This window comes from Trichechus manatus, unplaced genomic scaffold (genome assembly GCF_000243295.1).
Source record: "Trichechus manatus latirostris isolate Lorelei unplaced genomic scaffold, TriManLat1.0 scaffold00008, whole genome shotgun sequence".
NCBI classification, from domain to species: Eukaryota; Metazoa; Chordata; class Mammalia; order Sirenia; family Trichechidae; genus Trichechus; species Trichechus manatus.
The window spans coordinates 17,719,370-17,746,046 of NW_004443944.1; the positions used below are offsets into that span (position 1 = coordinate 17,719,370).

The window sequence follows — 26,677 nt, forward strand, 5'->3', positions numbered from 1 at the left end:
CACTTACAGATGAATAAACTGAGGTCCTGAGAAGTCAAGCATAATATAGGTGCTTTTAGAACTACTCAGAAAATACCTGTTCAATGGGCAGATCTCAAAGAGCCCAGGACACCTCCCTCCCTCTACCTGACCCCCCAAACCAGGAACTGAGACCTAGTCCCTTCAGTTGGAGGACTTCCTGGAAAAGGGGGTTGAGGACAATTTGGGTACATGAGCTTAGAAGAAGAGGAGAAGGGATTCCTGGAGAAGGTGTGTGAGGGAGGGAATTCTAAAGTACTGCCTCTCCCCCATCCGCCAAACAATGCGGGAAGGGTGTCCCAGGCGATGGGAAGAGCCTGAGCAAAGACATGGAGGGCAACACAGCAGAGCCCAATGCCCAGAGATTGCCACAAAGCTTAGGATCAGCATGGCTTCAGATGTGAGGCAGGGTGTGGTGTGAAGAGGGGAAATACGGACTGAAAGCTTGGGGTGGAGGTGGCATATTCAGAGGCATGAATGTGAAGAAGGCAGGCCCTGCCCAGTCCTCTGCAGAGCCCGGGGTGGGTTGGAAAATGGAAGAAGCAAGGCCTCTTCTTCCTCCGTGCACACGCCAGGATACAGGTCTGCACAGACGGCTCCCAGTAGTGGCAGCTCTATGTAGGATAAAAGCATTTTTTTTAATAAATGTCTGGTCGCTGTCCAAGGTACTTGCTGGGTCCAGCAGACTGTGTGGGTGGCTGGGGCGGCAGGCACTTGCTGGGACTGGGGGTGGGGAAGTCCTCTGGATGTGAGACTGGGTAACAGCAAGAGGCTGGCTTACTTCCCTGAATTTGAGAGTGTTGGAAATGCTAAGGCTCTTGGCAACCATCTATTCTCCCCCACCCCTACCCCCCATTCATTCATTCTTATTTACTCAACCTTTATTAAGCACCTATTCTGTTCAGGGAGCCCTGGTGGTGCAGTGGTTAAGAATTCAGCTGCTAACCAGAAGGTCAGCAGTTCAAATCCACCAGCTGCTCCTTGGAAACCCTCAGGGGCGGTTCTACTCTGTCCTATAGGGTTGCTATGAGTTGGAATCAGCTCGACAGCAATGGCTTTGGTTTTTGGTTTTTATTCTGTTCATGCGCTGTATGGGCCACCAGGTAGCAGGATTAGAGAGACTCGGTCCCTGTCTTCCAGGACTCTCAGTCTAGTGGGGAAAACACAGATACAGTGGTCAGTGCTTTCTGAGAGGGTGATAGGTACTAAAGGAAAACAGAGGAGGGAGTGAGTAACTCCACCTGCATGAATAAGAAAGACATGGAACAAATGGCTTGGGCTCAGTCTTGAAGGATGAATAAGAGTTCGCCAGGTGGATAATAGGGAGAACAGCATTTCAGTGGGACATGCATAAGCAAAGGCAAGGAAGTGGTTATGGTTTAGAGAACAGTGAGAAGTTCTGTGTGGCTTAGGTGTTGGCTGCCTAGAGGTGAATGGCAGTCGAAACTGGGTTCCAGAGAGGGGCAGTGACTTGCCCAAAGTATTACTTTGAGTTGGGTGTACGTCTGGGACCTTACTTACAAAATACCTTACTTTGTCAGAAAATTAAAATATCAGAGTTAGTTGGGTCTTTGAGATGCGCTTGTCCAAACTGCCCATTTTTCAGATGAGGAAACAGAAGGTCAGAAATCTTAAGTGCTATGCCTGGGGTCCCACAACAAGGATGTTGCAGAGCTGGGATTTGAAATCTGGTCTGTCTGACATCAAACTCTAGACTATTTTCTCGGCACCACAGCTGGGAGCAGGGTGAGCCCCATTTCAGCTCAGCTGGAGAGCAGAGGGCTCAGGCAAGGACAGTCTGTCCCAGTGAGGGGGGCTGGGACCTGTACATGTTGGAGGGGGGGTTGGGCCAGCCCCGTCACATTGTTGGCACTCAACACCTACCCATGGGAGCACAACTTCAGCAGGAAAGCTCGGCAGCAAGGCCTTCCTCTTGGTTGGAGAGGACCTTAGTCCTGCTTGCAGCCCTGCCACTGACTTTGTGTGACCTTGGGCAAGATACCACCCCTAGCCAGGCCTGATTGTCCATGATCATCTGTATAAGGATTATCCTTCTTGCCAACCCTCTTGGCAGTGGTTCTCAACCAGGGACAATCCCCACCCCGCTCCCCCAGGAGACACTTGGCAATGTCTGGAGACATTTTTGGTTGTCACACCTGGGGAGGGGAGATGCTACTGGCATCTAGTGGGTAGAGACCAGGGATCCTGCTAAATATCCTGCAACTCACAGGACAGGCCCCCACAACAAAGGATTATCTGACCCCAAATGTCAATAGTGCCAAGGCCGAGGGATCCTGCAGCCTGAGGCCTTGTTTGTGAAGATCGAATGAGGTCGTGGGGGTGAGCACGGAGGGCTGTGCGCTCCAGGCTGTAATGTGGAGAAGAAGAGTGGACTGATGTTGGGCAGACCTGGCTATGTTAAGAGGTACTTAACCTCTCTGAGCCTTGGCTGCTTCATCAGTGGAACACGGCAGTAATAACCGCACCTATGTCTGGAGACTGCGGAGAGGCTGTGATGATTTTACATATGTAGATGGTAGAGGAAGACAAGCAGCATAGGAAATCCGGGGACCTTCACCTTGACCTCCTTGACCACAAGCAGAAGCACAGATTCTGCAGCCAGCTCTGCCGCTCAGAGCTATGAGCTCTTGCAAAACTTACTTAGCCTCTCTGGGCCTCAATTTCTCATCTGTAAAATGGGGATTCCAATAATACCTACCGCATAGGCTTGGTGGGAAGATTAATGAGTTCACAGATGGGAAGTACTGAGACCCGCGGCTGACACAGTGTAAGTGCTATACGAGTGTTAGCTTTTACTATATGAATTCTGTTTCATACACTTGGCAGAGGGTGCCTCAGACACTGGCCTCTCCGGATGCCGCCATCTCTCTACAGCTCTCTGACCTCCCAGGCCTCCCACGGACCCAGCTTGGGACCTCAGGGACCCTGCCAAGGCTGTCGGTCTCGCTCTCGCCAGCTCCTACCCTGTTTGTCTGTAGCTTCTTGGATCTCCTGACAGACTGGGCTGGCCCTCTCCTCCCTCTCCCTCCCCATCTCCTCCCTCGCCCCCCTCCTTTGCTCTTGGTCTGCCAGAGCCAGAGGCAGCTGTGCAAAGCTGAATCCGTGGGTCAGGGGCATGTGGGCACCTGCCCCATCCTGCCCCACACTCTAACTCAGGCCCCATCACACCAGCCCTCTGCCCCAAACACTCATATCCTGACTCCTGTTCCCCTTGGATTAACCCTTGGCTAACCCTCCAGGGAAGAGGTAAATTCTCTAGCACTGGGTTTCCAGCCTCGGCACTATTGGCATTTTGGGTTGGATTATTCTTTGTTGTGAGGACCTGTCCTGGGCATTGTAAGATGTTTAGCAGCATCCCTGGCCTCTACTCACTCGATGCCAATAGCACCCCACGCCCCAAGCGGTGACAACAGAAAACGTGTCTAGACATTGCCAAATGCCCCACGGGTAACAAAATCATCCCTGAGTGAGATCGATGGCGCTAGAGCTTGGTTAGAAAATGCGTTTCTGTCCTCTAGTTTCCTGGAGTAGAAACTTTTACAACCTAAGGAATGTCCTCAAGTCTGGCCCCTGATGCCACCCTCAACTTTATCTCATTTTCCCACCAAAGTCTAATCCCTTGACCTATTCTCAACATCCTTTGACCCCAAACCTCAGGCCCATCTCCCAAGCTCTCACCTCTAACCAGAAACCCTGAATCTTAATCTTAAACCCAAAATTTCAACCTATACCCAAACCCAAAACCTTAATCCAAGCCCTATCCCTAAACCCTTAACCTGTTTCAAAACCTCAGTTTCCTTAACCTTAAACAGAATTCTAAATCCAAAGGTTAGCCCCAAACATAAAGCCCAATAGGAATCCTACACTTCCAGATCCTTCCAGCACCAGCTCTTAAAGTCTGATCCTTGTCTCTCTGGCCTCTGCAGATTCTTTGGCTCAGTTTTTCAACCTCCCTTCCCTCCAGTGTGACCCCAAGTGCTTAGGGGAGAGGCAAGAAGGGCCACAGGAATGAGAGGCTCCAGGAGATAATTTTATTTATCTTATCCTCCCTCCCCCATACCACCCCAGGCAACCCATCTGGAAACTCTATTATTTATTCATTCAAACATTTAATGAGCACCCACTCTGGGCAAGTTGTGCTGGACACAGGAAAAACAGCGGGGCATTGGACCAGTTACTGTCCACTGTTTTTTGGGGGAGACCTACAAGTAGATAGTTAAAAGCAATGAGTCTAGGGTCATTCAAGAACTACCCATTGAGCACCTATTGTATGCCAGCACCACTCAAGATGCTGGATATACAGCATGGAGCAAAAAAGACAAGGCTCCCATACCTTTGGAGCTTCCATTCTAGGGTGAGGAGATAGACAATAAGCAAATAGGTAGATTTATAATCTATCAGTTAGTGATAAGTCCTATGGGAGAAAGGATGCAGGGTGAGGGGGACAGGAAGGATCAAGAAGATGGGGAGCTGTTTTATCTCAGTTCGTCAGGGGAGGCCTCACCAAGGTCAGACATTTGAACAGACCCTTGAAAGAAGGGAGAGGATAAGCCAGACAGATATCAGGGGCAAGGATGTTCCAAGCATGTGCAAAGGCCCTGAGGTGGGGACATGCCTGGTACCTTCAAAGAACAGCCAGCAGGCCAGTGTGGCTGGTAGAGAGTGCAGGGGGAGTGGTAGCAGAAGGTAGAGGGGTAACAAGAGGCCAGATCACATTGGGTCTTATGAGCTATTTTACTCAGTCTAAGACGAGAAGTCAAGGGAATTTTGAGAGGAAAAGTGTTACAATCTGATTTATGTTTTAACACCATAACTGAGAGCAGTCTGTAGGGGGCAAGGGCAGAAGCAGGCAGATCAGTGAGGAGGCTGCTGCAATAAGCCAGGTGAGAGATGGTGGTGGTTGGACCAGGTTGTTAACAATGAAGGTGGTGAGAACGGTCAGCTTCTGGATCTATTTTAAGGTAGAGCTGGCAGAATTTGCTGATGGATTGGATGTGGGGTGTGAGATAAAGAGTGAAGTCAAGAATGACTCCAAGGCTTTTGGCAGAAGCTACTGGAATAATGGAGTAGCCAGTGACTCAGATGGGGACAGCTGGACAAGGAGCAGTTTTAAAATTTATTTTATCATGATTATTGTTTTGTTGTTATGGGTGAAACTCAGGAGTTCGGTTTGGGGCTTGATACGCTTGAAGTGCGTTTTAGACATTCAAGTGGAGATGTTGAGTAGGCAGGTGGATATGTGAGTTGGGGCTGCAGGGACAAGTCTGGGTCAGATGTAAATATTTGGTGTCATCAGTGAATCAATGGTGTTTAAAGGCATGGGGTCGCATGAGGTCCCTAGGGAGTGGGTGTAGACAGAAAAGATGAGAGCCCCAAGGACTAAGCTCTGGGGGCCTCCAACACACGGAGGGAGATGACGTGGAAAGTGCAAAGGAGAAGTGAAGGAGCTGAGAGGTACGTGAGGTGCAGGGTGCTGGAGGGGAGTGCCTACAGAGAAAGAAGACAAAATCTGGAGCAGCCAGGGAAGGCTTCAGGTATTGGAGGAGCCACTGGAGTCTTGTCTCAAGTTATTAATAAAAAAATCTCCCATTAGACAAGTTGGGGGAAGGGCATTCCAGGGAGAAGGAACAGCATATGCAAAGATCTGTAACCACCAGGCACATTCAGGGCATGGCAAACTGAGCTCATGGTCTGTGACCCTCCAGACTTGCTACTCCCCCTCTGCTCTCCAAATCCACAAATGGGGCCACCTCCCTCACCTCTCCATCACACCCCTACTACGTTCTGAGGATTCTACCTCCTTGATAGCTCGAGAAGCTGCCCACTCCTCTCCACCTCCACGGTCCCACCCTGGTCCAGGCCACCATGATCGCCCACCTGGGTAACAGCCTCCTCTCCAGTCTCCCTGCTTCCTTCTCAGTCCCCTCAGAGGGCCCCAGCCGGGTGGGAGAGGTGCCAGCCTGCCGCACACCTGCACACAGTGGCCTGGGTGAGTTTAGAGACAGAATAAGGTCCATGTCAAGCCTCTGCTTCACAAGCTTCCAACAGCTGCCCATTGCCCTTAGGATGGAATTTAAAATTTAACAAGGCCCACCAGGCCCTGTGTGGCACGGCCCCTTGCCTGCTTCTCCAGTCTCATCTTCCCCATCACTCCTGACACACCAGCCTCTCTGGCACCTTTCAGGTTTCTCAACTTGGCAGAGTGCGGCCAGCCTCAGGGCCTTTACGCATGCTGCTCCCCCACCAGCCTGCCTTCCCTCCCCATCCCCACCACTGTAGTTAGCGCCCAGTCAGCCCTGCAGTCTCAGAGAAAACAGCCCTTCCTGGGAAGCCCTCCCCAGAGTTCCGCACTGGGTCTGGCCCCCGTCAGAGGCTCTCCTTCTTCCCTGTATTTCTTTTGAGGTCATTATCATACCTTTTAAGGAGCCTTGGTGGCACAATGGTTAGCACTCAGCTGCTAACCAGAAGGTCAGTGGTTCGAACCCACCAGCCTCTCTGGGGGAGAAGAGACCTTGCAATCTCTTCCTGTAAAGACTGGGGCCTAGGAAATCCTATTCTACTCTGTCACATGGGGTCACCATGAGTCAGAATTGACTCGACGGCACCCAACAACAACGATAATAATAATAATGGCATACAGTTATTGAGCACTTTATGCCACACACTTGTAGTAAGGGTTTCATGTATATTTCTAAACATTTAATTCCTCAGACGATGCTGTGAGGTAGCTACTATTATTACTCCCGTTCTACAGAGGAGAAAACCATGGCGCGGAAGAGGTTAAGTTATTTGTGCAAGGCGGCACAAACGCTCAAGAGCCTAGCAGGGATGCGGACCCAGGCAGCCTGGCTCCAGAGCCCACAAATGTCTGTCTATCTTTGCTGCTTGTTGCTAAGTTCCATGAGATGAGGGGCCGTGTCCATCCTGTTCACAGCTTCTTCCCCTGCGTACTTCAGTTGCTGTTGCTGAGTGTGCAGAGTAGAACTACTCCATAGCATTTTCAAGGCTGTGACTTTTTGGAAGCAGATCACCAGGCCTTACTTCCGAGGCATTTCTGGGTAAGTTTGAACGACCAACCTTTTGGTTAGTAGCCCCAGCACTTAACCATTTACGCCACATAGGGACGCCTGCATCTTCAGAGGGCTCAGTAAATATTTGTTGAATGAAAGAATGATTGAATGAATAGGAGCTTGAGCAGTGCAGGGTTTGTGGCTTGGGAATGGCAAGCAAGGAGCCTGGGCAATAGACAGGATGTGAGATGAAGGGCTCTGAACGGCAGACAGACGAGTCTGGACTTGGCCCCTGGCCATGGGGAGCCATGGGGCTTTCTTGAGCAGGGGAGGGCAGAGCTCAGAGAAGTATGTTAGAAAGATCCCACTGCTGACTGCTGTGGAGGAAGGCCAGAGGTGGGGTCCTTTCCTGCCCAGCAGCCAGACAAGACTGGCACCCGGCCCCTCCCACTTGGCCCTATTAGCATTCCGCGCATGGCTTGGCTCCACAATTAACACAAAGGTACAGTCATTCATTCTGACTGGCGGACTCGGGAGGATCAGCCTATCTGGGGCTGGCTGTGCAGGGTTTCTGCTGGGAAGGCATGTCACAGCACAGCGGCCACTGAAATGAAAAGCTATTAATAATGATCCTGTAACTTCACTCCCATCAGCTGTTTGTTTAAAGGTGTTCCGTACTCGGAGTGCCTGATTTATGTGGGCAATAACGCGCCCTGGTCGGTCCTCACTTTTTAAAGCAGCGCTAATGGGGTGAGACCAAGGCCCAGGCGGATTCTGGGGAATAAAGCTTGAGGGCGAGGCCTGGCCAGGCCCAGACCTGGCCTCCCTGCCCAGCTCCATCTTAAAGGGCTCCAGAGGTGATAAAAGAGGAACGCTGGAAGAGTCTGGTTCAAGACTGAGCTTGTCTTTCCCTCCTGAGCCTCAGTTTCCTCATCTACACTTTGGGAAAGAGAATCACCTGCCTTGCAGGGTTAATAGGAGGATCCTATGAGAAGCATAAAGTAAGCGCTCAGTAATTTCTTCTTTCTCTTGCCTTCTCTTCTCCCAGTAAAAAAACTGCCCCCCACCATCTCCAGGAACCCCTTCAGGTCCAAGAAGCATTCAATCCACTTAAATGGCTGTCTAGGATCTACAGTTGTAATCTGACGCCTAAGTTATTGAAGGCCTCACAACAGTGCTGGGAGAGACAGATTGTTGTGCCCATTTTGGAGATGAGGAAACTGAGGCTCAGGAGGAAGAGACACGTCTAAGGTCATCCAGCTCAAAGTCCACTACACTCTGAGTTTCAAATGATCAGGGACAGTGTCTATTTTGTCCGTTACCAAATCCCCAGCCCCTTGCACGGTGCCTGACACATAGTAGGAGTACAACATGTTTGTTGAATTGAAAACAAAAAGTGTCAGAACCCTGAATTTTTGACTCGGAGGCCTGATGCCCTTTTTACTGTCTAATCCTGGGGGTAGACACAGTCAGGAGACCTGGGTCCTAGCCCCAGTTCTTGGGTAAGTTACTTAATGGAGATATTGATTCTAGGGCACGGTTTTTTAACCTCAGCACTGCTGACATTTGGAGTCGGATAATTTTTTGCGGTGGGGGGCTGTCCTGTGCCCTGTGGGATGCTTAGCAGCCTGCCTGGCCTCCACCCACTTGATGCTAATAGCACCTATCCCTCCCCATTATGACGAAGCAAAAGTGTCTCCAGACATCGCAAATGTCCCCTGGAGGGCAAAATTGGCCCTGTTGAGAACCACTCTCCAGGATCTCTTTCTAAATGAGGTACAAATTCTGCACAGCAGAGGTCTACATTGTGACTGGGAGGGCAGAGGAGACAAGACTTAAATGCACAGCCTAGCCCGTGACCTGAGGAGAAATGTCATAGTGACATTTTCACGAAGTCACATTTTCCCACTTGGCCTGTTAGAGAGCAATTCTTCTCCTTGCCAGAGCCAATCACTAGGCAGTTTCTGCTGATAACACTGACCTGGGTCAGACAGGAAGGTCACTGGCCACGCAGGGTTAAGCTTCCCAGAATGCACTGCAGCTAAAAATAGGGACCACTGGCTCCCTACTAGGTTCACGGAGAGATCTGAGGCTGTTGAAGCCGAAGGTCAGGCATGGTCAGGGCTGGCCTCCACAGAAGTGATGGAGGATTTGGAGAGATGAAGAGAAGGTGATAAGCAGGTGAGGTTGGGGGCACAGCCTAGGTAAGGATGGAGAGGCAGGAAGGCGTGGTGGTAGCAAGTGAGGACAAATGGCTGTGCCCCTCCCAGAAGGAGAGATACGAGTACCTGTGTCCATTGCCATCATGGTGACCCCATGTGTTACAGAGTAGAACAGCTCCATAGAGTTTTCTTGGCTGTAATCTTCACGGAAGCAGATCTCCAGGCCTTTCTTCCATGGCATCACTAGGTGTGTTCAAACTGCCAAGCTTTAGGTAGTCAAGCGCAAACTGTTTAAGCCACTCAGGGATTCCTTAGACACCAGTACCTCCTTCCGTACCCAACAGACCCTCCACCGACTTTCCCACCAGTGAAGCTACCTCCATCCCTGCAAGGGACACCCAGTTTCTCCTGGTTTCAAGCTGTTCCTCCAAGCCTCCTCCCCAGCAGGACTCATTACACAGAAATCCTGGAGGGGCAGAAATGGTGCACAGTGTGGTATCAGACACCATGGTTCCCAATTCCAGATTGCAATTTACAGCCCTGGAGCTTTGGCCAAGTCCCATGACCAAGGGTAATAGCCAACGTATTTAACAGCTGGTACAGCACAGGCATGGACCAGTCTGAACAGACAACCCCTGAAAACAGCTAATAGGGCTGGCTGATCATCATCAGCCTTGCCTCCGAGCCCCCTCCTATCTCTATAAAATGATGATACTCATATCTACCCCATAGGGCTATTGGATGAAATAGAGGTAAAGCACTCAGCACAGCAACTTGCATACAGCAGGTACTCAATAAACATTCCTAGGCTTTTCTAGAGGATCCAGAAGGTGCTGAGGTCTGAATTCCCTGCAGTGGGTCCTGTTCTTGTTGTCGTTGGTGCCCTCAAGTCAATTTTCAACTCGTGGGGACCCCATGTAACAGAGTAGAACTGCCCCATAGGGTTTCCTAGGCTGTAATCTTTACGGGAGCAGATTGCCAGGTCTTTCTGCTGCGGAACGGCTGGTAGGTTCTAACCGCCAACCTTTAGGTTAGCAGCCAAGTGCTTAACCATTGCACCACCAGGGCTCCCTGGACCCTGACGATCTCTCTTTCCAGATGTTGAGCAAAATTGTTTCATGAGCCACACCCTCTGGCCAGGACTTAGGGGCACAGAGGCTGTGAGAGACCAGCTGGGCCCCAGATACACCAACTGCAACCAGCATTCATTGAGCACCTGCTGTGCAGAGGCCCCTGGACCAGGCTGAGGCTGGGGGTCTGGTCCCTTGCCCCAGGGATCTCTGTCCTGCAGGGACCCTGGAACAGCCGATGTCCCGCAACCCCGGGAGGATTCTGTCACTCTGTCCTGGCCCAGCCAGCTGCTCTCGGTGTGTTTAGGCAGCTTGTTATTATGAAATCCATTTTCTTATCTCCTACCATATCTATTTTTCTAATTCTTACTTAACGAGCTCCCCTGAAAATAAGAAAATCATTGGAACAATTTCCTTAAGTGTGAAAGATTAGTCTGAAATCGGCATTAAGGGGACTAATTGCCTTCATTCCCCCACCTTTCCGACAGCCGTTCGTTAGTTGCAAGGACTCATTCATCTGCTGCTCAGGTAAGTCAGTCAACATGGGGCGCCGTGGGATCCTGAGCCTGCCTTCGCTCACAGGGTGCGTGCGTGCGTGCGTGCGTGCGTGCTTGCGTGCATGTGCAAATACGCATGGCTGGGACTAGGATGAGGCGAGTGAGGTGTCTAGGGCTCAACATGTAAAGAGATTTAAGGAGGCATCTCCAGCCCTGCGCTTGCATCACTCTGAGAGAGAGCACCTCCCGGAATGTTGCACCCTAGTCCCAGTGTGTGAGTGTGAGAGAGAGAGACCGGGAGAAGTGGGGGTTGGGGGACGACAAGATCAGAATGTTTCTTGACTTAGGGCAAGGCTTCTCCCTGGGACTCTTGGGGGGGCATCTAGTTCAGAATCAGGCGCTGGGGTACCTGGGGAGGTACGGGCCTGAGCCAGCACCGCATGCTCTGACCAGCTCCCAGGGACCTAGATTCCCTGTCACTGACTGACTGAATGACTTGGAGGAAATCACTCTGACTCTCTGGGCCTCAGTTTCCTCATCTGTAAAAGGAAGGAAGTTTCCTGTAGCTACAATAGCAGCCATGTCCCGTTTCATGGCCGGAAGACACTGCTCAGATGTCTACTCTTGAGCCTCGCAATAGCCCTGTGCAGACGAGAATGGGGTTTCAGAGAGGCAGGTGACTTGCCCAGCCCAGCCCGATAGGGAATACAGAGCTGGAAGCGGAGCCTGTCTGTGTCTGTCCGATTCTGAAGCTCAGGTCTGTCCACCCTCCCCAAACTCCAGACCTTCATCTGCTCCGCAAATCACACTCCCAGTGAACGTGGAGTCTGAAGTCTGGGGTTCCAGCCCCAACTCGAGCGTGTACCAGCTATGTGACCAGAGGCACATCCAGGCAACTCTCTGAGCTTCAGTTTTTCTGCACTGTAAAATGGGGACAGTTATGCTTTCTGCCTATGTGGTGAGGACCACATGAGATAAATGCAGCCCGGAACTGAACCATGGCAGAGAAGAGGATGGCAGTGGGGACTCTTGTTGAGGGAGGAGCAGCCAGGAAGGGGCAAAGACTTGCATGGAGTCTGTGGGAGCCAGGGACAAGAGCCCTGGTCTTGTCCACTCCTGTCCCCAGCACTGCGGGGAGACTCCTTCCTGAACATGATCCTCAGCAGCAGGAAGGCTTGTGACAAGGGAGCAGGTTGACAAATGGTGACGCCCAGAACTAGCCAAGGATCACAGGCTCCAGGGTCCGGCCCTATACCTGGTGTGGGGGAGGGGCAATCCCCTACGCAGCCGCCCCTTCCCCGGGGAGAGCTCACTGGGGGAGGCGGATAAGCTCTGGGAAGACGACGGGAACATCTTCCATTTTCCATTTAACCACCCGATATTGAATTATAAATAATTCATACACCTGCCAAACATTTGATTAAAAGAACCCAATTCGCACTGCATTTGTCAAGGGGTAAGAATCGCATTTGGTGTTTTTATTTTAATCTGTCCTTTAACTCTTTTACGAATATTTATTTATACTTGGCTGTCAGGGTTTATTCTATTTGCCCTGATTTTATTCTGGCGGTAGCTGGCATTTTTTCCTTTCCCTTTTTATTTTGTCACTTCTGCCTGGTAGTCATGCATTTGAGAGCCCAGAGGTAATAAATAAGGAAGCGAGATTTGAGACTTGTTCGCTACTCCTCACTTCCCTACTGCCCCACCCCCATCTCCGCCCACTGTTTCTAGACCCCTCTCTCTCCAGAATGGCTCCCCACCCGCCCAGGCTAATCCACTCTGGATTCTCCCCTGCCAAGTCCAGGGTACTCTGAGTATGTCACACTCATCTCTGCCTCCTGACCTTTGCCCTTACGGTCCCCTGCTGTTCTCCTTCCTCTTTGCCAAGCACAGAACTGCCCCATAGGGTTTCCGAGGAACAGCTTGTAGATTCGAACTGCTGACCTTTGGGTTAGCAGCCCAGCTCTTAACCACTGTGCCACTAGGGCTCTGTAAGCATAGAGTAGGTGCTCAATTATTATTTTTTTAAATAAATAAGTGAAGCAACATCATTAAAATCGCCATTATCGATGGCTTTGGGGACACAAAGGAAGGTATTAGTACGCATCAAGCTTAGTAATGGAAGGAAGCCGTCAGAGCGGACTTCAGAGCTAGACCAGGTTTAAACCCCAGCTCTGCCCCTTAGCAGCTGTGTGACTCTTGGGAAGAGAGCTCAGTTCCCTAAGTCTGCATCTTTAATCTGTAGAAGGCATCTGTAATAACAGCACCCACGTCATAGACTGATGGAAACGTTAACGCATGTGCCCAGCGCACAGGAAGCATTCAGAGAACGGTAGCTGTTATTTTTATTATGAGCTGTAACCTCCCTCTCTCACCCTGGTCACCTTCCACCTGCTCTTCCTTCTTCTCCCTTGAATCGGAAGTTTCAGGCATCCGTGGTGTTATCCCGAGTGCCAGATGTAGGTCGACAGATGTGTCTGTGACAAACAAGGAGAAGAAAAGCTGGCTGTCCTTGTTCCTGGTTACCTGCCTTCACAATGATGCACTGTTTGTCAAAGGGCTTACATGGGTCGGTTTGTGAAGTGACATAAAAACTTGTTTCTGCCAAGTGATTCAGGTGAGCTGGGAATTTACTTGAGACCTGTGCCAACGCTTCCTGAATACAAAGGTGCAGAGATGTTGTATGCCCAAGAGAGGCCGTGGCAGTGACCATGAGGGTATGGGGGTAGATGGATACTGTTTTCTAGCTTACAAAACACCTTCTCATAGACTTCCCGTGTTTCATCTCCATTTCCTATAAAACCTGAGCATCTTTCAAAGTTTAGTCCAATCACCCTACTCTTCCCTGACCTCCTCCCCACTCTCCTCTCCCCGAGGATCTCATAGTATTAGAAGAACCTCGGGGTACTCACCGGTCAACTGAACTATTCGCCATGGCCTCCTCACAGGTCTCCCTGCCTCTGGGCTTGTCCCTTCCAAGCCACGCTCCATGCTACATGTTCTTTCTTAGACTTGTCTTACCAAGTCACTTTCTTGATGAAACCTTCAACGGCTCCCTACTGCTCTCGAGGTAGAGTTCAAGATGGCCCCAGTGTTCTGACACCAACAATCAGTTGGGATTAGGAGGACCCTTGCTTGTGAGTGACCTGCCACCTCAGGTAGATTGTAGTGGCTTTTTCTGTTGTCATTGATAATTCAACCCCACGCTGTGCCTGGCACAGGGCTCAAGGGGTGAGTCAGACACTGCCCGGGGCTGTCCAGTCCCTGGGTGGAGTTAGGAGCTGTTGGAAGAGGAAGCGAGAACAGGAACTAACATTCATCCAGTGCTTCCTATGTATACTTTGCACACAGAAACCTGTAAAATAGGAACCGCGGAACCTGTGAGAGCCGGAACTTCACAGGCTTGCCTTGTTTTTCTGGGTCTCACAAGTTTTCCGCCTTTGACAGGGTGCAGTCTTACAACTTTTCTATTGCTCGTTTTAGTGGAAAATATTTGTGTTTTCCTGACAGGTTTTCACCTTACACAGGTTCTGGCTTTTACAGGTGTTACCGTATTATTTTGCGGAGAGAAGTGACTTGCTCGAAGTCACACAGCTGGTAAGTGACAATATCTAAAGATATTGAGTCCAATATCTAAAGTCTGTCCTTAGTACAGGAGCCCTGGTGGCACAACGATTAAGCGCTCAGCTGCTAACCGAAAGGTTGGCAGTTCAAACCCACCCAGCGTCTCCATGGGAGAAAAGACCTGGCAATCTGCTCCCGTAAAGATTACAGCCTAGGAAATCCTACGGGGCAGTTCTACTCTGTCACATGGGGTTGCTGAGTAGAAAATCGACTCAACGGTACATGACAACAACAGCCTTAACAGAGTATAGTAATGAATATCCCCATGTGTCCTGTGGGACAGTGGGTTTTGATTCCCCAATGTCAGTTTGTCATAGCATGTTGGCTTGCACGTTGCTAAGAAGTGATAGTTCACATACCAGCAGGGTCACCAAGCAGTGGAGCTTCCAAACTAAGACAGACTAGGAAGAAAGGCCTGGCAGTCTGCTTCCAAAAATTAGCCAATGACAACCCGGTGGATCACAACAGACTATGCCCAGTGTAGTGGTGGAAGACGAGCTTCCTAGGTTGGGAGGCACTCAAAATACACAGTGGTCACAACAACGGACTTGAGCATAGCAATGGTCGTGAAGATGGCACCGAACTGGGCAGCATTTCATTCTGTTGTACACGGGGTCACCGTAAGTCAGAGCAGCTTGATGCCAACTAACCACCACCGCGATCCTTAGCACTATGCTGCCTCCGGGGAAGGGTCTCAGGAGAGAGGGCAGCATCTAGACCACATGGCTGAGGTCTTTGGGGCCAGCTCAGCTGGGCCTGTAGGGCCTCTGCCTAGAGACTGAGTTCTTCTGGGAGGGAGCTCGGAGGAGGGAGGGTACCTCCACCATCATTATGCTAATTAGAGCAGTGGGCCTACACAGCTTAAAAGGCATTTCACCCCTCCCTCCGCCAGCCTGAAGCAGTATAAAGATGGGCCCAGGATAGGGAGCTAGCCAGCTCCAGGTTTGAGTCCCAGCTCTGTCCCCACGTCGTGTCTGTGACCTTGGACAAATCATTCCACCTCTCTGTGCCCCAGTTTCCTCCTCAATAGAACAGAAATTATAACACATCACTCAATGTCTTGTTGAGAGGATGAGTAAGGTCACGTGGGTAAAAATGCTCTGTCAACTAGAAAATGAATTACACATTCTCTGTGCACATAGCATTTGATCCTCCAGACAATTTGGTGAAATAGGCAGGGCAGGAATAGTTTTAAGTTGTTAATTTCTTTTTAAAAATTAATTTTAATTTTATAAAGAAAACACACGTCCATTCTCTTAAAAATTGGCACACTGCTGATGAAGCTAATGTTCCTTTACCACCACTTCCAATTCTGGGCTCCTCCTGACTTCCACAGAGGTAGCCCCTGGAGTGAGTTCGGTATGTATCACTGCATACCATTTTTATACTTTAACATACGTTACACGTGTCCACAGAAAATAACGTTGTTTTGTATTTTTAATGTAAATAGATTCATACTGGATGTATCACTCTACAACTTGCTTTTTCTTTTCTCTCCAACATTGTTTCTGAGAGCTATCAGTGTTGATATATATAGCTGTAGCTCATTCCATATAAGGAACTGTATTCCATCATGTGAATATACTCCGTTTTATTTGTCCACTCTCTTCCCAATTGACATGTAGAGTGTTTTCCCTTTTTCCCTTATTATCAGCAGTGCTGACATGGCTGTCTTTATATACACCCTCTTGTATATAAAGAATTTCTCTAGCACAGACTCCTGGGTTTTAGACATTTTCAGTTCTAATCAGTCAGGGTGGATTATTAATAATGACACCATTGACCAGTTGCTGTCCACTGGATTCCAACTCATGACCACACCATGTGTTTTCAGAGAAGAATTAGGGTTTTCCTTAGGGTTTTCATGACTGTGACCTTTGGGAAGCAGATCGCCATGCTTTTCTTCCAAGGTGCTTCTGGGTAGGTTCGAACCACCAACCTTTTGGTTAGTAGCCGAATGCTGAACCATTTGCCCTACCAAGGGGCTCCTATTATAATAAGAACTATCATATATTGAGCTTTTGCTATATTCTAGGAGGATTGCATGTATTATCTCATTTAGCCCTCACAATAAGAACACATGGCTGCAATGATTATGTCCAGTTTTCAGATGAGAACCCTGAGGCCCAGAGAGATGCAGGATTTGCTGAAAGCCAGACAGCAACTGGGTTGGGACAGAGCCTGGACTAGAACCTGGCTCTCCTGAGACCACCCCTCTCCACCCCCTCACCCCAGCAATAGCTTCTCCTTCCACTCATGGGGGTTTAGGGCAAGAATCTCTGGAAAAACTAACTGGGTCATTCTAGACCCAGAGCCCAGAATCCACAAAATTCCAAGTGGCCAGTCTTTTCTGGTAATATGAAAGGTATCCGTCCAGGTCATCTCCCAGCCAGAAGGTTCATCTTGTCACCTGGGAGGACCAGCTCACCCCTCATGATCTTTCCTTAATCCAGACACCGGGGCTGGGGCAGCACAGGCAGGGACTGGAAGGGGCCTTGAAGCATTGAACCATGGAATCCTGGAATCCTAGAGCTGGACTGACCTTTGAGGAGAAAAGGCGGTGTGGGGTGGGGGTCGGGGCTCGCCCAAGGCCCTGCAGTGAGCGGGAGGATGAGCAGGGTCCGGAGGCTACCTGTGCCTCATCCAAGCCGGGTCTTCGCGTGGTCAGTGGCCTGAGCAGCATGAGTGGAGGGGCCTGGGAAGCCTGGGCAGGTGCTAGTGACGAACAGGAGAAGCAAAGCCAGTCCCCAGAAGGCCACGACCAAATGGGAGCAGGCTGGAGGGGGTAGGAGCCCCTAGGAGCCCAGGGTACTGGGCCTGGCCTCTGTCCCCAGCTGCCTGGACCTGCCACCCCCAGACTCACCCTCCCACTCCTCCTTGCCACCTGTTGTCCTGGAGGAGCTGTCTTTATGCTGGTCTCAGGCCAATCCCTCTGCCCACCTCCCCCTCTGCCTCCAGTCCTCTGCACTTCAGCCTCTTCCGCTCTGGGACTCCTTCCGTCAGCACTGAACACTGGTCACCCCAGCCAGCAGCCTGGGACTCACCCCTGAGAGCCTAACGTGGTCATTAAGAGAACAGGCTCAGGGATCAGACTGTGTCTGAATCTCGTATCCAGCACTTGTGGTGTAGACTCGCTGTGTTTCGGTTTCCTCATCTGTAAAATGGAGATAATAATAGTTCCTTCTTCATACTGGAAACTCTGGTGGTGTAGTGGTTAAGAGCTACGGCTGCTAACCAAAAGTTCAGCAGCTGGAATCCACCAAGCTCTCCTTGGAAATCCTACGGGGCAGTTCTACTCTGTCCTATAGGGTCGCTATGAATCAGAATTGACTCGACAGCAACCGGTTTGGTTTTTTTTTTTTCCCCTCTTCGTAGTGATGTGGAGTGGTGTGGTTGTGTGGGTTAAAAGAGATGGTAATGGTACATCTCTCTCTCCTTTAAAGAGCCCTCCCTCAGCCCCACACTCCTCTCCAACTTCTGCTCCCTCGCCCTCCTTCCCGTCGCAGGCCAACTTATCAAGTTGTCTGCATTTCACTCTCTCCCACCCACTCCACAACCCACTCCAGTCTGGTGTCTGCCTCTCCTCGCCTTACAACCCACATGAGGTCACCGATGGCCTCCCTGGTGCTAAACCCCAGGGTGCTGGTCCCTCACCTCACTGGCTCTCCCTCAGCGTTTGACCCTGGGACCAGCCCTCCTCCAACCCATCTCTTCCCTGGCCTCACGCCCTCCCACACTTCCCCTGCCTTTCCTCCCAATTCTGACCGCTCCTTCTCCGTCATCTTTGCCATCCCCTCCTCCACTGCCCCTCAACTTGTTTTAAAACATTCATTAGCTTAAAGAAATACAAAGTAGAGAGAAAAAAATGACTTAGAGTCGTACCGATCAAGTATCCCTCATTGATATGTTTTGTAAAGTAGCTGTGGTACATGTACCACATCTATGTGTACCACATGTCCGTGTACCACATCTCTGTGTGCCACATGTAGGTGTACCACATGTCCTGTTGTACATGCTCAGTGTACAGAAAGGACAAAGCAGGCAGGCAGAGCATCCTCTCCCACCATGCCAGTTTCTCTCCAGAGGTAAACCCTGTTAACTACTTCTCATCATTCCTTCTCGAAAAATGTTTTGTGCCTGCACAAACGTACATGGTTTTATATTGTTTTGCTTTTACCCTAAAAGGACCATACTGACACCCTCTTCTGTGCTCCTGCCCGCCCTTTAAATCTTGGGGCTGACCTGGGCCTTTTCTCACACCTCATCCTTGTCTCAAGCCACCACAGTCACCACTGCAGCATCCAGTGGTGTCCTGGTGGGGAAAACGCCCAAGTCACTTGTTGCTGCTCTGGACTGTAGACCCACACACTGACCGTGCATCTGGCCTGCCCTTGGGTGGCCCCAACACCTCACACTCTTTGTGGCTCTAGCACCTTCCCTCCTCTTACTTCCACCTTCCCCTCCCCTACTCCCGTCTCCCCAAATGGCTCTACTACTCACAGGTCACTCAAGCCAGCAACCTGGGAGTCACCCCTGAAAGCCTAACATGGTCACTAAGAAGACAAGTTCGGGGATCAGACTGTGTCTGAATCCCATATCCAGCACTTGTGGTGCGGACTCCCTGTGCTTCAGTTTCCTCATCTGTAAAATGGAGATAGTCATTGTTCCTTCCTCTTAGTCAAGTTGTTGTGTGGATTAAAGGAGATGGTACCTGTAAAGTGCGCAGAGCCATAGCGCACAGGGTATCTGCTTAATAAATGATGGCTGTGGTTATTATAACCCTATGGGGCAGCTCTACTCTGTCCTAGAGGGTAACTAGGAGCCTGACTCGACTTGACGGCAATGGTTTTTTTTTGATGGTTCTTATGATTGTTATTATCCATGACTCCTCCCTTTTCTGGACACCTACATACGATCAGTCTCCCGTGGTTGTCAATTCTCCCAGCTGGACTGACTTAATAGCCTCCTACCCAGCTTCGCTGAACCAACTCTGGCCCCTCCAATCTATTCTACTCTTGACAGCTGGAGTGATCCTTCTAAAAGGTGAATCTAATCACTGTCACTCCCCTGTTTAAACCCTTCAGTGATCACCAATACGTCTAAAGTCTGGGTCTCTCATGTGGTTTAGGGCGCAGAAGAGATTCTGCCAGAATGTCCCAGCCAGAAAAATAGCCAGCATCTGTCTGATTCATTGGTGCCCTGATGTGCTAGCTGACTATTCCTTATGTTGACTATCCCCTGTGCCGAAGGTCCTGTGCAGTCTGGCACCAGCCCACCTCACCAGCCTCATCTCTCTCCCATCCTCCTTACAATTCATGTTTCAATGGGAACACATATTTTACATTCTCTCTTACTTTCTCTCTGACCTCTGAGCCTTCGCATACGCCTTTCCCTGGGCCTGAAACACTCTTCCCTACCTCTTCACCTAGCGAATTCCTACTTATCCAGCAGGTGACTCCCCAAGAAGACCCTCCCTCATCCTGCTCCCATAGCAGCCTTTTGTAAAGTTTATCACACTCCTCTCTTCTTGGCTGTGGGGGGTAGGGGTTTCCATACATAATTGATTTAAGTTTTTCTCTCTACTACTGAAATGCAAGCCATCTGGGGACGAGAGATTTGTTCACCTAGTTCACCCCTGTATCCTTAGCTGCTGGCACAGAATGGGCATTTGTTCAACGTTTGTTGAGTCACTTGTTAATTCATTCACTCAACATATGTTTGTTGAGCACCTTCCTGTGCCAGGTACTGTTTGATGCCCTAAGGGTACATCAGTGAATCAAACCAACAAGAATCCCTATCCCAGTGAAGCCTACGTGCTGGTAGGGAGAGACAGACAAGCAATAAGCATAATGAAGAAGTAAGTCATAGAACATGTTAGAAGGTGATATGCACTATGAATATTGACGAGTAGAGAAAGGGGAATCGGCAGTGCCTTGGAGAGGGACTGCAATTTTAGATGGAGTGGTCAGGTTATGTTTTAATGAAAAGATGATATTTGAGCATACGTATATGTTATCGGGAGGGACCAGTCCCTGGCGAAGGACATCATACTTGGTAAAGCAGTGGGTCTGCAAAAAAGTGGAAGACCTTCGATGAGATGGATTGACACAGTGGCTGCAACAATGGGCTCAAACATAACAACGATTGTGAGGATGGGGTAGGACCAGGCAGTGTTTTGTTCTGTTGTACACTGGGTCACTATGAGTCGGAACCGACTCGATGGCACATAGCAACAACAACATTGAAATAGTGTTAGAGGGAGCCCTTCAAGTACCTGGAGGCAAGAGCATTCCAGGCAGAGGGAACAGCCAGTGCAAAGGGTATCAGGTGGGAGCATTTCTGCTGTGTTCAAGGAACACTGAGAAGGCCAATGGGGCTGGAGGAGAGTGAGCGAGGGGGAGAGTAGGAAGGGACGCAGATCAGGTAGGGCTTTGTAGGAACTCTGGCTATCATTCTGAGAGAAATGGGAGCTCTTTCTTTCAACAGTCTTATTGATATAATTATTAATATAATTGACGTACTATAAAACCCACCCGTTGTGAGTGTACAATTCGATGATTTTAATAAATGAAGGCGTTGTGCGAGTATCATCACCATTCAGTTTTAGAACATTTCCATCACTCCAAAAAGACCCCTCAAGGAGTCACTGGGTGGAACAAATGGTTAAGCGCTGGGCAATAAGCGTAATCAGTAAGTCAGTTACAGAACATGTTAGAAGGTGATAAGCACTATGAATTTTTTTATTTTAATTTTATTTGGATAATAATAAAATAGTAAAAAGGTTGATGGTTCAAACCCACCTAGAAATACCTCAGAAGAAATACCTGGCAATCTGCTTCTGAAAGATCACAGCTATTGGAAACCCTACGGAGTGCAGTTCTACTCTGACACACGTGGGGGTGCCAGGAGTCAAAAGCAGCTCCATGGCAAATGGGAAAAAAAAGGGCAAAAAAATCCCTTGGGCCTATCTTGCAGTCACCTCCTATCCCAGCCCTCCAGTTCCAGGCCAACCACTAATCTACTTTCTGTCTCTATAGATTTTCTTGACATTTCATATAAACAGAGTAATATGATAAGTATGTTTTTTTGCATCTGGCTTCTTTCACTTAGCGGAATGGTTTTTGAGGTGCGTCCGTGTTATAGCATATATTAGCGGTTCGCTCCTTTTTATTGTTTAATAGTATTCCTTTGTGTGGCTATACCACATCGTGTTGATCCATTCATCAGTTGATAGACTTTCTGGATTGTTTCCACTTTCTGGCTATTTTGAATAATGCTGCTGTGAACATTTGTGTACAAGTCTTTTCATAGACATATGTTTTTCATTTCTCTTGGGTAGATACCTAGAAGTGGAATTGCTGGATCATATGGTAAATGTATGTTTAACTTTGTTAAGAAACTACCAAACTGTTTTCCAAATGGGCTTCTGGGTGGAGATTTGTCTACACTGGAGCTAGGATGGAAGTGGAGAGACCAGTCATTTCATTAACATAATTCATTAGATAGGTCCACTGGGTTCAAGGAGAAAATAGTTAGGATTGTCACTGATACCAGGGTGCCTGGTGCCCGTGTTGGCACCAAAGATCTTCATCAAGAACGCAGGCCAGGGAACCCCAGAGCCCAGCCTGCCTAGCCCCAGAAAGGAGCAGGGAGGGGCCCCACCCCACCTCTCCCCACCACACTGCCCAGTCCCCAGAAAGCTTTCACGCAGCCAAAGCATGAAAATCCCGTTTGGAGAAGAATCAGCATCAGGCATGACTGTTGGAAGCTAGGGAGCCCTCTCCCCTTAGGGAGATGACAAAATTTTCTTTGCAATTAAAATTCCTTTGAAATTGGGACCAAGGAAAATGCAGAGGAGAAAGCTTTTTAAACTAGGGGAATACTCTTCTGTAGCAATTACTATGTGTGTGTTTCAACAAAAGATGTTCTTCCTCCCTCCTCCTGGGGCTGCAGGGTGCTGCCCCTGCCTGGGCTCGGCTGCCACGTTCTCAATGGACCAGGTGTCTTCCTTGGCCTTTAAGACCTGCCCCCGGCTGGTCCGGCTTCTTTGGACACTCTTAGCTCTTAGATTCCTTACACATTCCAGCCTGCAGGCCTTTGCTTACAATGTGCACTTCCTGTGATCTTCCCTTCTCAATCCAATGACTCGTTTGCCATGATGCAGTTCCCTGGTCCTATCGACCACTCACTGCCATGATTCCTCTCCATCTGCATGGATCTTTCCCTCCTCAGAGCTCCTCAACCCCGCCTGTCTGTCCAGCTCACTGAACTCTGACCTCAGCTCTCTGTGAATATGATGGCCAATGCATTAGAAAGGGTGGGGGCCCTGGAGACCTGGGTTCACGTCATTCATTCAATCAACAAATCTTTACTGACCCACTACTATGTGCCATGCCTTGGCTAAACCCTAGGGATTAGGAATTGCTGTGTTTAGAAACAGCAGACTGGGTTTTTTTTTTTTTTTTTTTTGGACCCACTCTTCAGCTGAAAAGAGCTAAGAATGCTGGATAAAATATAGGAAGCATCTTATTAAATCATCAAAGAGCTCACAAGTAAGCTCTTTGTAAGGAATTACCAGGCATTATTAGGTCAAAACTGAAGGGAAAACAGAAAGCCAGAGAAGTTAGAGTATAGAAACTGCTTTTGTCCTGAGGGCATTGCTGATCCCAAAAGATGTGAATTTGTTTTGATGATCTCACAGCATAAAAGGATTGAAATCAAAGCCTATGGCCTGCCGTAAGGTGGGCAATCAAATGGGAGACCTTTACCAAAATACACAGGAACTCCAAACGACCTCACCCTTCAGGTGAGGGTAAACAAAAGGTAACCTGGCCTTGAATTATAGATTAGCAGCCTCATCCATATTGCTCAGGTATTCAAGTCTGGAATTTTAAAAAAGTAATCCTAGAATTGTATAGCACATAGACAAGTGCAAATCCTCTTTAGAAGCAAATACCTTTATACTAGGCCTCAGATTCTTAACTCAAAAGAAAATGTCAATACAATGGCTAACACACAGTCAAAGATAACTAGACATGCCAGAAAACAATGGATAATGAGATAAGCAGTGGGGATACAATGTGAGCAAACAGGTGACATCCCTTGCCTCATGGAACTTACAGTCCAGCAGGGAAGACAGAATCAACCTCTGCATTGCCTACTGGAGTCACTTCTCTGTCCTCAGTTTACTTCGTCCCTCAGCAGCTTTCGGCCTGCTGACCTCTAGTTCCTCTCCTGGTTTCCATGACACCCCACTTTCCTGGATGGTCTCCAGCCTCACTGGCAGCTTCTTCTCAGTCTTTGCTTCCTTCTCCTCCCCTGTTTCATCTCTAATGGAGTGCCTCAGGGTTCACTTCTGGGTCGGCTCTTGATCTCTCCCCAGGTGATCTCATTCATTTGCTCAGCATTAAGTATGATCTACATAATGATGAATCCCAGATTTATGTCCCCAGCCTGGACCTCTCCTTGGCGTTCCATACTGCTGAATCTAACTGCCTGCTACTCATCTTCATTTGCACGTCTCAAACATAACACCTAAAAAGGAACTCTTGCCCCCTTCCCCAACTTTTCCTCCGCTAATGTGCTCCGTCATTATGGGAAATGTCACCACCATTCAGTGTCAAGTCAAAAACCCGAATCCCTGGTGTCTTAGTTTTCTAAGGCTGCTATAACAAAATCACCATAAATGGATAGCTTTGACAAACAGAAATTTATTTTCTCACAGTTTAGGAGGCTAGAAGTCCGAATTCAGAGCACCAGTCTAGGGGAAGGCTTTCTCTCCTTGTCTCTTCAGCTTCTGCTTCCTGGTTCCTTGGAGATCTCCATATGTCTTGGCATCTATCTTTCCTCATCTCTGCTTCTCTCACTTGCTTGTTTAATCTCTTTTATATCTCAAAAGAGATAGACTCAAGACACACCCCATACTAATCCTGCCTCGTTAACATAACAAAGACAACCCATTTCCAAATGGGATTATAACCACAGGCATAAAACCAAAAAACCAAACCCATTGCCAATGAGTCGATTCTGGCTCATAGAGACCCTACAGGACAGAGTAGAACTGCCTCAAAGCGTTTCCAAGGAGTGGCTGGTGGATTTGAACTGCTGACCTTTTGGTTAGCAGCCAAGCTGTTAACCACTGCACCACCAGGGCTCCATCCACAGGCAGAGAAGTTAGGAATTACAATACATATTTTGGGGGGACACAATTAGGGTGCTGATGGAGATGATGGAGGTGGTCAAATTAAGGAGTTATTTGGGAGGTTAGTGAACCAGATTTGATAATAGATTGTCCACTAGAGGCCCAGGGATGAGAGCTGTTGAGCATGACTTCCACCCTTCGGCTTGGACCACTTGATGGATAAGGGTGGATAAAGGCCATTCACTGAGATGGGGAACCCTGGAGAAGGACCAGGTTTGAGGAAGAAGAGTATAGCTTTGGCTTTGGACATACTGAGTTTGAGGTTTCTTAGAGGCATCTGAATTGTGGAAGTGTGGACTTCAGAGGAGAGGACAGGTCTGGGGATATTAAGTTTGGGAGCCATCCTAGTATTAATAGTAACTGAAGTCATTGGCATGGATGAGATTGCAAAAGACTGAGGATTTTGAAGGTGGGATAGAGGAGGATAAGCCTGCAAAGAAGATACAGAAGGCATGATTAGAGAAGTAGGAAGGAGCCCAGTTGTCTAGTCACATGAGAGGTCGAGTAAAATGATGACTGAAGAACATCAATTAGATTTAGCAACTTGGCGGCCATGGGTGACCTTAGTGAGCCATCTTGGTGCAGTGTTGAGGGTGAAAGCCAGGAGTCAGTGGGTTGAGGAGACGGGGGAAGTGAGTAAAGGAGATAGTGGTATGACAAGTCTTCTATGAAGTGTTGCTACTAACGGAAGGGACTGGGTGGTATAAGGAGCAGTGTGTGTGTGTGTGTGTGTGTGTGTGTGATCTATTTTTTTAAGATGGAATCTACTTGAGCATGTTTAAATGCTGATGGCCAGGAACCCATTAGAGAAACTTAAGATAAAGCAGGGGAAGGACACTCTGTAATATAAGATTTCTCAGAAGCCGGGAAAGTGTGGGCTCCAGAACTCAGGTCAGGGGGCTGGCACCAGACAAGAAGAGGGGCATTTCCTCTGTTGCAAAGGAAAAGAATGAGGATGGAAATAGGTGTGTTCCCACATCTGTAAAATGGGGATAATAATAGTGTCTACCTCATGGGGCTGTGTGGAGATTCAATGAATGGATGCTTATAATGGGCTCAGTCAGGGTGGTAATAGCAGGTGGTAAAAGCTCCACAAATAGCAGATGCTATTATTATCTTTGGTTCTCACGACTCCAATCCATTCTAGCTTGTGGATAATAATAATCACACTTCACCTGTTACAGCACTTGACTCTTTCCAGAGAATTACCTTTATATTAACCAACTTCTTGAGCTTCACAACAAACCTAGGTGGGTTTCCTTTCCCCATTTTACAGAGAGCGCTGAGGCTCAGAGAGGCGAAGTGGCTTGCCCGAGGTCACACAGCTGATGGCAGCAGAGCTGGTATTCCAGTCAGGTCTGACTTGGAGGCCCACTCTGCCCCCCACCCCCCAGCCCCTGCCTTCTCCATAAAGGGGAGTGCAGACTTAGGGTCTCCCCACCACACTGCTGTAGTTGCTACAGAACAGCCCTGTATTCGAGCTCCACTTCCTTCAATACTTACAATGTCTCCTAGAGACAGCGATGGGGAATCCATGACTAGAATCCATAACTTTAAACTCAGGAAGCAGAGGATTAAGGTTTGAACGAGGAGCCAGACTCAGCTTGCTTTCTTGTTCCAGCCTGAGATGGGAGATTAGGGGAGAAGATGCCTTATCTGCCAGCTCCATCACTTGTCAGGAGAAGGAATAAAGTAAAACGCCCCTCAGGCCTGGCATCGGAGCTGCCTATCTCTCACCCCAGACATGGTCCTGCTCACAGCCTAGGGGGGGATCTGGCCACACTGGTTAGCCACCTGGAGCCCCAGCAGTCCCAACCTGGGGATATAGGACACATGAGAAACATTCTCTCCCTCTTCCCCTTCCCCGTCTGTTTCAGGCACAGCCACAATGAGTGTTACCACCTCCAAGTTAAGACCCGCTCCCTAAAAGGGTTCAGCTTGGCCTCACCTTACCTTCCTAGCGACCCTCCCACCCCAGACCAAAACCAAACCAGTTGTCATTGAGTCGATTCCAACTCATGGCAACCCCATGTGTAGAAAGTAAAACTGCGTGCCATAGGGTTTTCAAGGCTTT

At 49.0% G+C, this 26,677-nt stretch overlaps 1 protein-coding gene across 1 annotated transcript in view; it reads left to right on the top strand.

Annotated features, from left to right (window-relative positions):
• The first annotated feature begins 210 nt into the window (after positions 1–210).
• CDH22 (cadherin 22) overlaps positions 211–26,677 on the top strand; it is a 125,971-nt gene continuing 99,504 nt past the window's right edge. The window contains exon 1 of the mRNA XM_012558633.1: positions 211–249. Coding sequence (XP_012414087.1) covers positions 211–249 — 39 coding nt within the window. The remainder of the gene's footprint in view (positions 250–26,677) is intronic.